Raw genomic sequence first — 18,240 nt, forward strand, 5'->3', positions numbered from 1 at the left:
TTTTCTGGCGACATTGGTGATTTCTTTTTTCTTTTACCTAGACATTTTTTTGCATTTCTTTTATCAAAGTTTTATTTTTATTTTATTTATTTATTTATTTTAAGTTGCATTCAAAATTAAATTGGACAGCCCAAAAATTGGAGAGTGCACGTTCCAGTTTGGGTGGACATGATGCTTCTGTCTGCTACTCTCTTATGAACTCAATGAAGTTGCCTATGGTGCATATTAAACCTTAAACTTTGATTGCACATTCGCAATTTTCAAACAAACATTATTAGCTTCCTTCAGATATTCCAGGAAAATAAAACTTCCAAGTCTTCCAAGTACTATCTGACAAATGCTGTAAATGAAAATATGTATTTCAAGTGATGCTCAGTTCAGTGATCAGTCAAGATTATTTAGTCCCATGTGTCCACTGTTTCAGTCCAGCTGGTTAGCAGGGCACAGTTGTTACGTGCTCAGTTGGACTGAGGATGGACCATCTTGTCTGTGGTGGTGATAAAGGAGGAGTGATGGTAACGATCACGGAGGGCAAAGTCTGCATTTTCCTCTGTCAGCTGCCTGGTCTCCATGCCAACAGCTGACAAAGAGGGTGTCATCACAATCTGGTCCTGAAGGGCCCCATCTCGCCTAAGAAGAGAAGACAATGATTGGTGAAGTGAGGTTCAGTTTTGTGTATAATATAACCATAGTTCTTCTAATCGCATCATCCACACTGAATTCTTGCCACATACCCACGTAACAGTAATTTATTTAGAAGAGCTTAATTTAGTTTAATTTGCCAGTTTTGACTGAGGAACTAGCCAAGCTAAAGAATAGGATCATTAATCTATTTAGAAGACATTTAAAGATTTTCCGAAGAGCAAGAACACAATAGCTCTGAATTTATCTTGTTGTAACACCTACTCTTAGTGTCAGCCTCAGATGTCATAACCACGGGCCGGCAAAAAAAGTTTATTCACTGACCACATGATGCATATCACAAACAAAGAAACAACCCAAAAGTAATGAGTGGCTGGCTCTTCACAACTTCTGGAAGTAAGGGGACACAGGGCTTTTTTTTACAATTCCATATGAAATTGTGCACATGAGCACTTTTAAGGAAGAATTAATCACTGGATTTGCCAAAGTTTTCAAGGACAGTGGCATTAAAATAGTAACATATTTGAAATATTTTTTTCAAGGCACCTAGTATCAAGTTAACAAGATATCCATAACAAGCAGAACTGTATACTCTGATTGCTGTCTGAAATAATCAGTACTTATTTCTTTTGGAAATTCTGATCTTAAAGTCTATACACATTTTCTATTTCCTGGTGTTCAGTGTTTTCTATAAAACCATTAGTGGAAATGCCACGCCATTATTGTGGTATCCGGTAAACCTGACCTTAAACATCATGAAAAAACATGTCGATCAGACTGTTTTTTCCTGTCTAAGTGGGTGGTTCTTGGTCACACAAAGCTGAAATAAGGACCACACTTAGTTGAAAATGAAGTCTTCCTAAGTTCCTACACAAGAGTATGTAACATCATACCTCCCCAAATTATATAGCGAGGTCTTGAGCCACCTGAAGAAACTGAAGCGAGCTGCTGCACCTGTAGGCAGAGAATGTAACTTTATATTTTCTGACAAGACAAGTCACTATAAAATCTAAATCTAAATCTAAATATATTTAATACAAATGATTCATCCATGCACATTTTTTTTGTGCCCTCATAATCTGCCAATCAAATTATTTCTCTTGTCTGATGACGTTTACTGGTGCGAGGGCGGGACAACCTGTCACTCACATGAGATTGCAGCAATAGCAAATGACAACGATGCAATGAATTCCCAATTTTAAGCTTTTACTCTTAGACCCGAATGCACATATTTGGCTGAAATAAGCCATGTGTAGCAGCCAAAGTGTTTAGACAACTTGCAGTTTATTATGAGCAAGTAGGGTTTACTTCTCAAATGTTCCAAAGATTACTCAAATGAAATAAAAGTTAGGTATAATTACCTGTTGGCAAACCTGGGCTTGTTGTTCCAATGTAGAGAAAGAGGATAAGGGCGACTGTAATGTTGATCAAGGCGTACATCCACTGGATGACAAACATAATTAAAAAAGAGCACAATGCCTAAAGAAAGATAAAAACATCTTTAAAAAACAATTGAAAATTTATATATTTAAAGAATTGCTTTCAGTAAGCACTGGATATTTTTTGCCGAACTTACACCAATTAATGCAACCCAGTGATTGCAAAATCTTGCATAGACTGAACCTTGGATTGATCTGATTTCTGATCCCTCAAGAATTGTTTCTGAACCTGTGAATAAAAGGTACTTAAGGAGAAATACAGATTTTGAACACTATATTGAGGAGTTATGTAAGGTTTTGTAGAGAGTTACTTACCATTCCTCTCTATCTGCTCTCTTGGGAGCTGTTCAAGTTCAACTGGGCCAGAATTAGGCAAAGACTGTTTCCTCTTGGCTACTGCTGTAAGGTCAGAGTCCATAAGTCCTATCTGGCTACTGGCATCATCATCTAATCCAACAGCTTGTTCCAGCTCCCTCTGATCTTTTCCTTTATCTAATGGTCCATTGCTGTTTAAGTCCAACCCAAAACTGTTCATCAGCGTTTCTTTAGCTGGAATCTTTGACTTCCTGCCCCGGGCCTTGGAGGCAGGAATAGACACTCTCTGTTCTTCAGCGGTGTCTGTGCTGGGCAATGGAAATATTTGGTCCATGTCTTTGGTAAACTCCAGCAGTGTGCCGTTCACAGGGTCACTGATGGCTCCACTGCTGCCATAATGGGGGTGAGTGCTGGACACAAGTGATCTTCTGGAGCTCGACCTCCTGATCAGTGTCTTCCTTTGCTGGACCTGCAGCTCATAGGTTTTCACCACACAGAAATAGCAATAATCAATTATGCTGTAGGTTAGCATGAAGTTGATGGTGACAATGGGAGCCAGTTCATTGACCTGGCCAATGAAGATGAAGGCCATGGAGATCAAACTGGTCAGACAGATGGCAGCCACAGGTGTCTTATTGGGCCCTCGCTGTAATACATAAAGAAATGGGAGAAAGGTAAATCTATGGCTGTTCCAAAACCTAGTGAGCTATGTTAAATGTCTACAGCATACATAGGAAGTTAGGAAAAGCATAGGAAACACAATTGATTACAATAGATTTTGGTGTTAACATGTTGCTAAGCTAAGAATGCAATACTGTAACAAAATAAAAATACAAACATATTTTGAGTTAAAATATCAATTTTATATTGAATGATTTGTAAGTATGTACGCCATTTTTAATCGCAATGCATTATGGGCTTAGATGGGAGCCTAATCATGCAGTCTTCCTTTTGCAACAGCCTTTGTGTTGGCAGCATTTCTATATAACCTTAAAATGCCATCTGCATAGGCAGTATCAATCTACAGAATGTATCAATCTGATAACTAGGTTTCAGAACAGAGTGTGGATATAAAATAAAAAAAATTGCTTTTATTTAGTGTAATAGAGGAAATAGAGTCAGTGACCTTTGTTGAAAAATTACATTTTGTATAATTCACGTCTATTAAAACATCACATCTAATTCACATTATTGTTTTTTTTTTTCTTAATTAAAGCTTTTATAAATAAATTGCAAGGTTGCATTATGGGCTTTATTAGTTTGGCTTCATTACTCTCATTTCATTCGCACTCTTCAGGTTATGTAATAAGTGAGTGGAAGCATCCCAAAAAAAGACAACATCTCTCATGTCACCTCAGACCAGTCATTACCCAGATCCCATAAGTCTCTGGGATCAGGGTGCTACTGCTACTGGCTGGCATAGCTCCAGATCCACCAGGGTTGGTCTTCTCTGTGCTTCCTGCGTTTGTTCTGGGACTTTGATTCAGGGCTAGATGTCTCGGAAAAGCTTGTAGCCCACAGTGAGGGGTCAGACAGAGCTCAGGCGAGGGAAAGGGTGTGCTGTGCTGTGCTTTTGAAAGCCACAATTGTTACAATTCATTCCTTCGCATTTTTGGAGCGTATTCGGGCACACTATAATTAGGAACTTATCCTGTCTGTGAAGCTGCTCATTGAGCGTAAAAAAGTAAACAATTCGTTAAAGTGGCATGAAAAACAAATGTTTAATTTCATGTTTGATAATTTATTCGTATCTGAAAGAACTCACTATATGAACTTCTCTGATTTTCAATTGTTTTTATATTCACAGAACAGATTGATTAGCATTTAAATAAGAGTAATCTACAGAATGAACCATTGTTTAGCATAAAACCACACTGATTCACATTCCCCATGCTGAAAATAAGCGCATTATAACCACATTAATATGGTTATCTCCCTACAAGCACCCACCCCTTTTCCAAGAAATCCAAGAGCTGGGATGACTCTCTCCTGAGCGATACATTGGAGGATCCTGGGTGCACCGTACAGGCCGCCCATGCAGGAGGCGAGTGAGGAGATGTAGAGGCCCAGCAAAAACAGGAAACCAACCAAGGAGACCTGGGAAAAAAACAAACACAGAGGGGAAGAGAGTAAAGGGGGCTCCACCCAACTCTGTTCCGCTTGGCCAGACTGAAAAGTGCTTATAATGTGTTGAAAGTAAATCAAAGAAATCATGTGTAATCTGACAGAAGCCATAATGAGAGAGTGGGCAATTACAATAATACAGTATGATTATGTGTATGAAACCACAGCTTCTCTAACACAATATTATACTGTACGAATGCACCTTTTTGTAGATTTAATATAAGATTTTATATGCATTGTATTGCATGTAATGATAGTAGTTGTGGTAAAGCGTTAACCCCCACACCACAGCCCCAATTAAGGAACAGCTGTGGGTCAGCCACAACCAGGCTTCAGGCTTACACATTCATAAACTATGTAGCTTAGCTCAGCAGTCCACTGTAATCTATGTTGACTGGCAGCTGTGTGGCTATCAGGCCAAACGACAGGGTATGTGCAAGGTCAGTGCGCAACTGGGCTTCATTCTCATTCAAACATTTACACCAGCTGTAGCATTTAGGATGACCTCAAATGCCTCTGTCAAGAGGGCCTGCACATGAGAGGAATGACATTAGCATGACAATAAATGCAAATATAACATTTTATCTGTGAATAATGTGTGATTCTCAAGTCTCACATTCAGCTGAGACAATGAGTCTAAATAAGTGGAAAAACCCATGGAAGATGGCCATCCTTTGAAACCTGCAATAACATCAGATTACCTTTTCCGCTATTAAGAAATCATAGCGCAGCGCCTCTCTGGTGCAAATGGCTCCCAGTAAGAACACAAAGACGAGATACAGGAACCACCTGCAGATTCCCACAATACACAAGAGTCAGAGTTGCATTCTGTTTATAGACAAAATATCTAACAAGAAGAACTATCATGATTTCCACCTAAAATATTAAGCAGCGCAACTGTTTTCAACATTGATGATAAGCATTTCTTAAGCAGAACATCAGCATATTAGAATGATTTCTGAAGGATCATGTGAAACTGAAGACTGGAGTAATGATGCTGAAAATTCAGCTTAGCAATCACAGGATTAAATAACATTTAAATAACATCATTTTTAAATTTGTAATAATGTTTCACAATATTACTGTTTTTACTGTATTTTTGATCAATTAAATGCAGCCTTGAGCATAAGAGACTTCTTTTAAAAAACATTAATCTTACCAACCCCAAACGTATATATCACATCACAGTTTCACACACTGTTTATGCAGTGCATGAAGAAGGCTCATTGTGATTCTGTTTCTCATATTTTCATTCTAGAGCCTGCTCTAAAGTATGTGTACAGTCAATACAATAGAGGCTAAAGATAAACCAAGGAAGAATTAAAGATTATTTATGTGGCTGACGGACACATACGAGACGCAGACTGCGGCGAGAGTTCCCACGGGGATGTTGTGCTCGGGCCTCTGGAGATCTGAGCTCATGTTGAATCCCGCCATCACACCTACACACACACACACACAGAGGGTTACTGTGAAAACAAGACTGGAGACAAGGGGCTGTTCTAAACCTGAACAGCAGATAGATGTACATATCAGAGCTCACTTGAAACACCTTCCTGACTTCTAATGAACAATTCATTTGAGCAACACAAGGCCCTAATCAATCTTTTGCATGAGGCAGGCTTGCATTGTGTGTGGCAAAACAAGATGAATGGAGTGGGAAATATGGGTTTCGTGCATTTCTTAAGATCATTATCTCATTTCCATTTTTAAATTATCTGTTTATATTTACAGTCTTTTTTGCCTCTGAAAATAGGAAAGTCATAAGCATCATGAAAGTGTTTTACTGTAGGTTGGGATCACGACATAATGCAACTTGCACTTATTAACAAATTATGTAAATGCTAAACGATTATTATGCTAAACATTCACAACTATTTCTATATTATTCTGCTTTCTAAAGTTTGGTCAGAAATCATGATAATAATTGGAATTATTTTATTCTATTTATTCTATTAACAGTAGGAAAAAACATCTGCATATAGTTGTATAAAAAAAAGTTATGTTTTAATTTAATTAAATTTTTTTAGCAATTTGTTTAAATAAAAGCCAATTATTTAATTTTGGAAACAATTATTTAATTGTGTTGTCTTTGTACGATCACACATCGTATTTCTCACACAATACAAATGGGTTTTTATATTTTTTTAAATATATATATCAAATTTTAGAAAAATATATATTCTGCCTTTATATTTTAGGAAGAGGGTTTGAAATCCCCTGTCCCAGACAACCTTTTCAAGCAGACTTTGGGTGCGGCTTGCTGGCACCCAAAAAAAACCATCCAGTGACACCATGCAGACTCAGACTGAAACCTCATTATGCAACAAAAATGTGTTAACTATGAGATGAACATTTTCTGACATGAAAAAGAGATTTCTGGGAAGTCTGCATCCTAAATCAAACCACAGTCATTAACGTACAGCTGCAAGTATTTGAGGCTACTCAAGTAATTTATAAAGGCTTAAACTTCACTAATTGCAAAAATAAATTCTCATATAAGCATATTATCGTTTAATCAGTGGTTGTTATATCACAGTTATGCTTTTCTTGTTTACGTGTGTAAAGTCACCTGTCGCCGTAGGAAAGAAAACGCCAAACACGGTGAAGAAAGTCTCGCCAGCTGTGTAGTCTGGAAAGGTGTTCTTACGCAGTAGTTCCTCCGAATAACCAATGAATCCATGCTCTGCAATAAACATATTCAGCACAAAACAATGTTAGGAAAGACTGTTTATTACGACCTTCAGTCTTACTGAGTGCTTTATGGAAAAAGTCTGCACTGACACAATGATAAGAATCAGATTCATCTCTGAAATGCCATAGTCTCCACTGAGTATATGTAACACACAAATGCTTTCCTGTAAACTAGAATCTGTTTTGAAAACCAAAAAGAAATATTTTGGCCTTTTTGAAAAATCTGACCAATCAGTCTAAATATTTCATAGCATTAAAACCAATTTCAGAAAAACTCAACCATTCTGTTTCCGCATCTGCTTAAAACACAAGATTGAATCATGTGGTGACGACATTTACAAGAAAACATTCCCCTGTGCAAGACCACAAACTGCATGACATACAATATTGATTTAATCACACACCGATACAATAACCTTTTTCACCCTGAAATCAAAGAGAGTGGTTCCATGGGGTACTATGGGACAGACATCTGGTTTGAAATATTACAGTTTTAGACTCCACAGGCAGGGCCCCAGGTGTCTGCGGCTGACCGTCACCACCCTTTATGTAACAACCCGGGGGGACAGACGCCCCGCCAAGATGCGTGCAAACCAAGGGCTGGCCTTTTTCTTGGGAATACATGCCAAGTTCAATAGTTCTGCGCCGAGGACATGATGGAGGGAATGCTGGACTAAGCTCTGGGCGTGTTCACAGGCAAACAAAACAATCCTAGAACAGGCCCCGCAGAACATTTACGTAAACAGCACTGAGAGATATCACTATTCTGCTGAACCGTCACACAAGAGTGGGATTTTCACTCAGTTATTAAAGTCTGGATAGCACTGACGCTGTATATTCGCTGTATATTTCAGAAGGTTTGTAATACAAAATATAAGTATGGAATGCAAGTAACTGTACACAACTACACTCAACTTTCATTCCATGCCGTACAGTACATACTATATAACAAATAACATATACAATAGATGGCTCTTAATAGGTTAGTTCACCCCCAAAAAAATCCTGTCACCATTTACTCATCCTCACGTCATTCCAAACCAGTATCTCTTTCTTTTTTGATTGAACTCAAAAGATAAAAGTAGATGTTTGAATGTTCAAGTTGCTGTATTCCACCTAAAAAAGGTCAGCCAAAAACAGCACCATAATTGCAGTCCGTAGGATTCATTGGCTATATATTCCATGACTTCTAGAGTCATACAATATTTTGTGTAAGGAACAGTCAAAATACAAATAATTTTACACTAATAATCTTTTCCTTTGCTCCAGCTCTCACATCTGGATATTTAACGAAGATACAGCAGAGGGATTTTTATTTATTTTTTAGCAAATAATGCAAATAATGTTGTCTTCTGTTCCTTACACAAAGCTAATATATGACTTTAGAACAATGGTTCTCAACCTTTTTGACTCCAAGCCCCCCCCACTGCCCACAACAGTATTCAAAGGCTATGTTATTTTTTACAGTTGTTAGTTATTTACATGACAAAGATTAAGGATAAGGACTTAAAAAATATTTGAACTATTACAACACAAATTAACACACCTTAAACACACATTAAAATAAGTTTAATTAATTAATTTACATGACTTTTCTATGTCTAGAAATCAAACTTGACACCTCATATTTTAAGTCCATGTGAACCTTGGTTCTTAAATAAAATAAAATTGTGCTCATGAGGTAAAAAAAAAAATAAAAAAAAAATCTAGATTTTTAGTCCTTTTGGCTTATTTTAATGCTAGGTTTGTCTTATTTTAAATCATTTTAAATAATCTTGAGGCCCCTTAGTGGGCCTCAGCCCCCCGATTTAAAACCAATGCTTTTGAAAATGTTGATTATAGTGAACATGGACTACTTTTAGGATACTTTTATGGTGCATTCCTTTTTGGCAGTACCAACAACAACAACAAAACAATCTCTGTCCACTTTCACTGTGTGAAAAAGCAGCTCATGCATTCTTCAAAACATCTATTTTTGTGTTCAAGTAACGAAAGAAAGTCATTCGTTTGGAACAGGGGTGAGTAAATGTAGATCATTTGGGCCGGACCTATACTTTAATCTCTCTCTCTTTTTATTTATATATATAATAGATGACCTATGGACAAACATCAACAGGGATGCACAAGGCAAAACACAATGCAACTGTGTATCTGGCCTTAGAAGCTGATTATAACATTGTCAATTAGAGAGTCAAAAGTTAACAACAGAGTACAGGAGAAAGAAAGGTGGTGGTGGGTTGGGGAGGGGGCAGGTGTCACCTCTGCGGAGACAAGGCCGATCCAGAGAGAGATCTACAGGGCCCTAGCTATGCAAGAGCATGAGCCATTTCCCTCTTGGTTATCTTGTGATGGGAAAGAATGTGTTCTCTTGGATTAATGACATGTTTATCCAAAAGGAAGTCACCACCCTTTCAGAAGCCCTGCCTGTTCCTACTCTTCACAGTTTCTTGGCTACAAAGAGAGAGAGCTAGAAAGAGAGTAAGACACAATAGAGATGATCAGGAGAAAGAGGTCTTTAAGTGCATAAAGAAAGTTTAGGTATAGGCATTGCAGCCTTAGAAATAACACATATAGGCCCGGTTTCACAGACAGGGCTTAGGTTAAGCCAGGATTAGGCATTGGTACAGTTAGGACATGCAAGTAGCTTTTATAAACATGCCTTAAAACATTACTGGTGTGCATCTTGAGACAAAACAATTGACATTTTAAGATATGTCAGTGCAAGTTGCTTTCAGTTAAAATCAGTTATTCTGGAACTAGTCTTAAGCCTTGTCTGTGAAACCAGCGGCATAAAGTACCCCAATTATCACATACAAGTGGGAGAAAAAAAAACACACATCATACTTACAATCACATCATATGAATTATCTTGACATAAGTACCTTAATTTATGAACTTTGCTAAAGCTATGTTAAGCTGTTTTTTGGAATAGCAAGTGCAAAAATAAAAGCTTTGACGTAATTTAGTTTGCATCTCTTTAACTAAACAACCTTCAGTTACAATACCATTCAAAAGGTCAGGGTTAGTGAGATTTTATTTTATTTATGAATACTACTATTCAACAAAATTGCATTAAATTGTTCAAAAGTGACAGCTATGACTTTTTTTTACTGCATTTTTGTTCAAATAAGTGCAGCCTTGGTGAGCATGAGACTTTCAAAAACAACTCCCATTTTTTTAACAGTAGTACATGTAACAGTGTGGTGTCAAACACCCCAAAAAATGAAATCGCATATATTGTGACTCATGCATGCTAAAGATAAATGCCAGAGATAAAAACATACTACTTCAAATACGCATGAAGAACAGGCCGTACAGTGGGTTTAAGAGCAGGGGCGTTACTGTTGTCCTCCCTGCCACCTTTCTAAGCAATTTGATTGCAGTTTGGATATTTATAGTGAGAGTCCTTCTGATCTAAAGATTTGGAAGAGGAAGTGATGATGTGGACGCTGCTAGTGAAGAACTCGGATCTGCTTCCTGCCTGCTCTTTTGTCTCAGGCCAAAAATGTGGGTGAGCCCGGTCAACACCCTTAACCCAAAACTATGAGCGCATGTCAGTTTCCTGTCCAACACTGAGCGCTTAAATAGAGTGTCTTTGAGTTTAGAGCTGAGGAAATCAGAGCAAATCCTACAAAACACAAAAATCAAATCTTCATAAAACTAATTATGCGAGTGAAAATCAAGCCAATTCTGATGACCATAAAGAGATAAATAAGTTAAAGGATTCAGTTCTTGCAGGATTTCATTTTTTCATATGAAATATAATTGTTATATTCCAACAATATCTTCCCACCAACAGAATTTGCAACAATAACACTGTCTACAAGTCTTCGGTAGGAAATCTCCTCTTGTGTGGTAACAGGCAGGAGGAGAGGGACAGAACTAGGAGGTGCTCATTTTTTTAATCTAGCACAAATGCTTTCACCGCAATGGTATGAACACTCTAGAGGATTGCGCTCACATTTTCTTCATCTTTTCCAGCAATAACATTTTCAAATGATTTGACAAAACATTGAAGAGTAGGTAGCAGTATTAAAAAATCATCACTCTTCTCCCATTCTGGCTATATGAGCCAAGGCACACTGGTGCCCAGTGGTAGACTGGGTGTGTAATTCAAACATATCCTTGACCAAGAATTATTTCACAACCAAGATATGTGCTCAGCCCCTAAGCTTTCTTCAGCCTTTCAGTCCTTAAAGGAATAGTTCACCACCTAAAAAAACTATGTGACCTCCTTCTTTATCCTTCAAATATCCTAGCCATTCTTTTCAAAAGCACATGAGGATTGGGACTTTCAGGCTCCTAAACATCAAAAAGCACCATAAATGTATTATAAATGATGTCCATATGACTCGTACATTATGAGTTTTCTGAAGTCATACAATACCTTTGGTGTCAGTAAAAATAGGCCTAAATAATAATAAAAATGTCATTATTCATGGAAAAAAAATCATGAACAAAGAGAGTCAGATCTTTTCAATGAATCATTTAATAACGTTCACAAAACTGATCTGAATGATTCATTCACAAATCAACTGATCTGGTTCTTGAGTTTAACTTGAGTTTTCATCGCAGTGATTACCTGCATAGGCAGAGTTGGGGGGGGGGGGGGTCATATTTTCTTATTTTCTCATTTTTGTGTAGAGTGAGTAAATCTGTTTGTTGTCATAGGACGCCAAAAATATGGACGCGCTGGGATCTCTTTATCATCACAGTTATGAAGCTTTCCTTGTGCTGACCACCTGGCCTTGACTACGTGATTAACAGCATTATCAAACTGTAAACACATCTGCACAGCAGCTCTTTTGCCTGCCAATGGCAGGTAACCCGCCCATACAGCGCCCGGCCTAAACCGTGCAACCCCCTGGAGTCGTGCCAGTGGTGAGGTCACTTTATAACCACAAAGTTTAATTGGAAAAACATGGAGGAACCAGCACCTCCTTATCCCACTGCACCCCAAGTCCAGTTCCTAAAAGAGATCAGAGCAAGATGGCAGCCGCAGAAGCAGCAGTTAAGGAGTAATGCCTCATTTCAGTCCATTACACCACAACGTCTAACTTTCTCTGTAGAGAGAGAGAGTGAGAACACCATCTTTCCGAGAGTCTTGCCTCCTCTCTGGACAGGAAGTCAGTAATCAGGAGAACAGGAAGAGTTGGGATGGATTTCCTGCAAACCCAGTGTGAAAGTACATACTGACCTCGTCTGAAGTGGGCAGCCAAAAAACAAAACAAAACAAAAACATTACAATGGACTAAGAATGCCTGCACACTTGTCCTTAGAGCAAGTGACTATTAGATATCTTACATAAATTGTTGCAGGATGATGAGTTGCTATTATAAACCTATATTAAATTGAACTAAGTATACCCCCAAGATTGTCTTATAAAAAGAGATTTTAACCGCTCTTACGATTTACATATATGTGCTCACTTCATGCAATGAAACTTTAAGTACAAGCAGATTTAAATGCCCTATATATGAAATGTGTGAGAGAGCTGGAATTTCTATGATTCTACTGTAGCTTGGGAGAGCTTTAGAAACGGGAACTTGGCAACACATCTAACACAACTGATTCTTGTTAGAGTATAAGCATTCTCCATTTCATTAAGACATGCTTTTAGTTGAAAACATAAAAAAAAACACTTAATGTTAATTAAAATATTTTCATTAAATTATATACTATATTATTTTTAATTAAATGTAAACACACACACACATATACATATACACACACATATATATATATATATATATATATACACACACACACACATTAGATACACACACATACATTTAGTTTTATAGCATAAATATTTTAGGTCCAGGTCAAAGATGACTAGATGACAGTATATAATGGGAAAACAAATCATTTCACTTTTCTTGTTCCTTAAACTTCCATATTATGATTGGTATTGGAGTTCTATTATTGTGTTTATTTTAGGAAGAGACCTTGCACTCCATAGTGGCCTTGTGCACACCTCCCAGAATAATCAGGGCTGTTGGAGGTCTAACTAGCTTAGGCCTACTGCGTATACTGGCAATGCCAGATCACATCTGGTATGAACAATCTTGCACTGTTTGTCAAGACTAATTGGTTTTATGGAAATTATGAACCTAAAAATAATTAATAAATGTATATTGCCATTATTATAATACAAAGGCTTTTTTTTTTTTTTAAACACACTATAGCATTGTTTGGGTCTTGGGACAAATGGCCACATTTATGTTACCCTGACACCTACTGGACAGTTGCTGCAAGGACATGTGAACTCATAATTTGAGTTCTGTATGATCAACTCAATAATATACAGTATATAGTATATGCATTGTTATTATTATATGCATTATTGAACAAAATTATTGTTGGGTTAACACAATTTAATTATTTAAGATGTACACACGTTTAGTCGGCTAAAGTATTCATCTCAAAATGGCCAAATACTGGCTGAGGTAGTCTATCACTACCAATTACCATTTTGAATGAGAAAGAGCTTTGAGGTGAGAACATATGAGCAATATCTACTGTCACATATAATATTTATTGCTCAAAAGCTTGCTTGGTAAGATATTTTAAATGTTTTTTAATAAGCATCTTATGTGCACCAAGGCTGCATTTCTTTAATAAAAAGATACATTAAAACGGTACTATTGTGTAATATTACAAATTTAAATATAAAAATATTTTATATATTTTAAAATGTAATTTATTCCTGTGATGGCAAAGCTGAATTTTCAGGTGCCATTACTTCAGTCTTCATTGTCACATGATCCTTCAGAAATCATTCTAATCATGTTCATTTGGTCCTCAAGAACCATTTATTTTTATTCTAAATGTTAAAAACAGTTGTGCTGCTTAATATTAAACTGTGATAAAAAAAAATTCCAAAAAAGTTTCTATTTAAAACAGAAATGTACAGACACAATCTAAAATTCTTCAGTCACGTTCGATCAATTTAATAGATTGCTGAATAAAATTATTGGTTTCTTTAAAAATAAAATAAAATAAAAATCTTACTGACCCCAAACTTTTGAACAGTAGTGTATATATTCTGTCACTTGCGAGCTGCATTCAACTACTTTTCAGCTACCACAATAAATGCATATAACATACATAAAAAGACAGAAATAAAGAACTTATTATTAACAGAGAATAATAGAAATAAGAAAAATGTATGCTGGTAAAAGAAAAAAGCATTTTGGACACTCCAGATTTGGTCCAGCATAAAATGGCTTTAACTTCTATATCCTCGTCTGGCAGGTTTGCCAGGAAATGCGAAAAGAAAGAAATGTCAATATAAGAAAGGCAGGCACTGTTTAGTAGGGTCTGTGAAAGAAACACTGCAGGGCAAGAATCTCTTCTTTAAGCACTACTTTATTAAATGGAAACTTGTGGTAGTCAAAATGCCTGTTAAAATTAGATTTATGGTTTTGTTTTCCATTTTAACATATACATGAACTTATACAACAGTTCTAGAAGCAGATTGGGGGATCTATGGTGTTGGTTAAACACAAAACCTAGCCATACCTTAAGATATTTAGCAGGTGTTAAACTCAATACTCCTGGTTTATCTCATTGCACGAAAGCTTACCTTGATCTAGATGACTAAATGTCCCGATGACAAAATCCAGAGTGGACATAGCTAATATCCCCAGCAGAACCAATTGAAGGCGTATTATCCATTTCACCCCAGCCAGGTTAATCCCAAGCAGGCCAACCAGAACGGCCACAGAGATGCCCCTCACTGCCCACACGCTATGTAAGCTCAGCACCTGCGCTATGGACTCTGCAAAGCCAGTGATGTACATCGCTCCAGCCACACACTGCCAACAAGACACATGACTGTCACCAAACCTAAAACCAGTAAACTGATCACACACTGTATATGCAATATAATTATTGTAGACATGAGCTGCTCACCTGCCCAAACACATACAAGAGTCCCACAGTTCCTCCAACTCTCCCTCCTAGCACAGTGGAGATCATGGAGTAGACCCCACCGTTACCCACACTGCAACAGTCACACACACCGATACCTGACATCACCGTAACCACAGCGACCAATACCACCATGGACACCAGAAGCATGCCCAGCAACACACCTGTGTTACCCTAAATATGATCATATGGGAAAAGACAAGTAAAATTTCCATTGGATGCTAATTTAATAGCAGCAAAAACATGAGATATGTTCCAAAAGACTGGAATATCCTTTAAAAATAGATTCTCTAAAACACACATAACAATCATCTCAAAATCCGTAATAAAACATAACTTACCACAAGCCAGCCAGTCCGTAAAAAGAGCACCACCCCAAAAATGTTGATCATGCAGGTAGTGAAGACTCCATCCCAGGTGCCGAAAAGAACAGGTTCCCAGACGAAGAGCTGCACCTTCCACCAAGGTTGAGCATTACTCTGTGAACCCTACACAAACCAGTGTCACTCAAATCTAAATAAGTCACCATTAATGTCAATTCCACCACCCAGTGTAAAAAAAATAGTAGGTCCCAAAACTTATGGCTTTCCATTTATAGCTAAACTTTTCCATTTAGTCATTTTTTTATGGCAAAACTTACAGATTGGACATTACCTGTGCGTCTTCATGGAATAATTCTTGAACTTGAAGACTCATTGTGCCTCTTTGGCAAGATTACAGTGGTTGGATCTGAAGAAAGTGAAGTAAAGTGAAGACTTTAGTACTGTAAATACAAAGGCAATTTAACAACATTTGCCAACTAGGCGATGGCCACGTAGGTTAGATACATTTAAGCCAACAAAAGCTGTCTGTTAATAAGTGACACCTTGGGAACTATAAATAATCGACAGGCAATTCATATTCAGCATTTAAACAACATTAAAATACATTCAAATAAAAGGCAAACAAAGTATGTGAAGTTCACTTAAGTTTACGTGACAAACTTACTGTGGCCTAACGCTAGTTCTTATAAAGTCTATAAGAAACGCCACATACTAACGGCCCTAAGTAAACGGATAATACGATGTTTTGTGAGATTGATGAATTGTAAATTTCTTGGTTAATGATAAAGACAATAGCGCACACATACCTGCAATGGTGCAATGCTCCCGGATGCAACAGCAGGTGGAGAATGGGAGAGAGGCACGAGCACACCTGAGTAGTTGGGTGGTCCAACTCATTTCCGTGAATCGGTTCTTTTGAACGGTTCATTTAGAACGACGGTTTCGCGTGGATCCACTATTATTTTTACGTAAACTTCCGTAAACATTATTCCAATACGATTTATTTTGAAAAGTTTAGCTTTTTGGTTATTGAGGTAACTTACTTAATTGTGCCCTATTAATTAAAACCTCGGTTTATTCCATGGGTATCAGCTCATTCATGGTTCTTCTCGGCTGTCGGCTCATTACGACTCGAACCAAAAGATCGGTTCTTGGTACAACGAGTCGAAAATTGAGCACCAATAGGACCGTTTCAGTCAGATTCTTGAAAGATTAATTCAAAATAGTTTTATGAAGTGGTTCACACGCTAGCCTACTCAAAAGAACGATACGTTAACACATATAGACACTAGAGTAACTTAATGTCGGGAAGAAGTAGCCTATATCACCGTTCTCTTTAGGGAATACAGATAGTAGCCTAGCCTATGTATAGGAATACTGGGATATCACAGGTTTCTTAAATATTGATTAAAGTGAATTACTTTAAATTGAGTTTAAATGTATTTTTCACAGACCATGACAGTGTTTTAGCATTTGAAATAATTTAATTGATTATTCCTTTAACATAAATTTCTAATTATTTAATATAGGCCTATGCCAGTAAAGTTGAGTAACCTAACTAACAGCTGTCTGTGTGCCACTGTTATTACTGGAAAATGCTACGTGTGCAATAAACGTCATTAAACAAATATGCTATGTTCTATCAGCGCCACCTCAGGTGTGTGCTGTCAGTGTACCTCAATGTTTTCGACTGCTCTAATGGAGCAGGCATTTCCATATCGACATTTTATGTGAACATTTCTATAACCAGCTAGTAGACATTTATCATATAAAGTCGGCCTATTAAAATCACTTTAAGGTAGCCTACTCTTAATTTTAGCCATGTATCAACCCTACATAAATGATTTAAAACCATTTTAAAACCCAGCCTCCATTTGGAAATGTGCTTAAAGTCATGAAACTGACACAATGCGATGTGGATTAAGAAGCAAAGAAATAGCACTCAACAACTTGATGTATTTGGAAATTTAATATTACACAACAAGAGGCACGCAATCAAAAACATCCAATCAGAACTTTTTCTCCATGTCTTAGGCAAAGTACTGCATTAAAGTATATTCTATGGAAATAATTCGGCTACAATAAAATGGATACATATAAAAATATAACCAGTGTACAAAGACAGTCAGAGTACATGCACTCCCCAATAAAATTAAATGTCTAAACTATTTAGAAGAGCTCTCTTTACTAAATGAAACCATTCAGTTTTCCAGTCGAATTAAACTTGAAAGAAAACAATCATCCACCATCTGTAACACCATCAGACTTTGATGCTCAAAATGCCTAATCAATTAAGAAAAAGAGTCATGTGTAAGGATATGGATATGACCTTTTACCAAAAGCAATTAATCGTACAAAAAACATCACACAATTTACTAAAAGAAAATAAAGCATTAAGTTCTTCCCTCAAATTATCATTTCACTTTTTTTTTCAATTTCTGGAGCAGTAATTATTGATTAAATATTTATAATGCAGGTATCACGTGATATTTGAATGATAAATAACATCCTAAAAATCCTCTGAGTGAGTATGAGATCCATACAAGGTCTTTTAATCAGTTTGTAATCATTATAAACTGCATTCAGAGGCAATTCATAGAAAGGACAGTACATTTGTAATTTTACAAACAAGAACACAAACTTGATTCTGTCACAAAAGTTGTGCTGATAGTCATCAGGGACCATAGGAATGAGCAAACCGAAATGGCAGCAAATATTCTTAAATCGTGTTGCACTCTCTCTATATCCGGACTACACTCCAAGAAATG

General features: G+C 37.0%; 1 protein-coding gene across 1 annotated transcript; it reads right to left on the reverse strand.

Moving 5' to 3' along the window:
• Positions 1 to 101: 101 nt before the first annotated feature.
• Positions 102 to 16,354, reverse strand: slc12a8 (solute carrier family 12 member 8). The gene is made up of 14 exons (XM_084420613.1): positions 16,279 to 16,354; positions 15,804 to 15,878; positions 15,491 to 15,637; positions 15,132 to 15,323; positions 14,803 to 15,034; positions 7,093 to 7,206; positions 5,875 to 5,962; positions 5,222 to 5,309; positions 4,347 to 4,493; positions 2,397 to 3,042; positions 2,219 to 2,310; positions 2,004 to 2,121; positions 1,536 to 1,596; positions 102 to 630 (listed from the first exon to the last, which is right to left on the reverse strand). The coding sequence occupies exons 2-14, from the start codon at positions 15,843 to 15,845 to the stop codon at positions 459 to 461; spliced, it is 2,139 nt and encodes a 712-aa protein (XP_084276739.1). The 5' UTR covers positions 15,846 to 15,878; positions 16,279 to 16,354; the 3' UTR covers positions 102 to 458.
• Between the last annotated feature and the right edge of the window lie 1,886 nt (positions 16,355 to 18,240).

The sequence above is a fragment of the Rutilus rutilus genome, assembly GCF_951802725.1.
Source record: "Rutilus rutilus genome assembly, chromosome: 10".
NCBI classification, from domain to species: Eukaryota; Metazoa; Chordata; class Actinopteri; order Cypriniformes; family Leuciscidae; genus Rutilus; species Rutilus rutilus.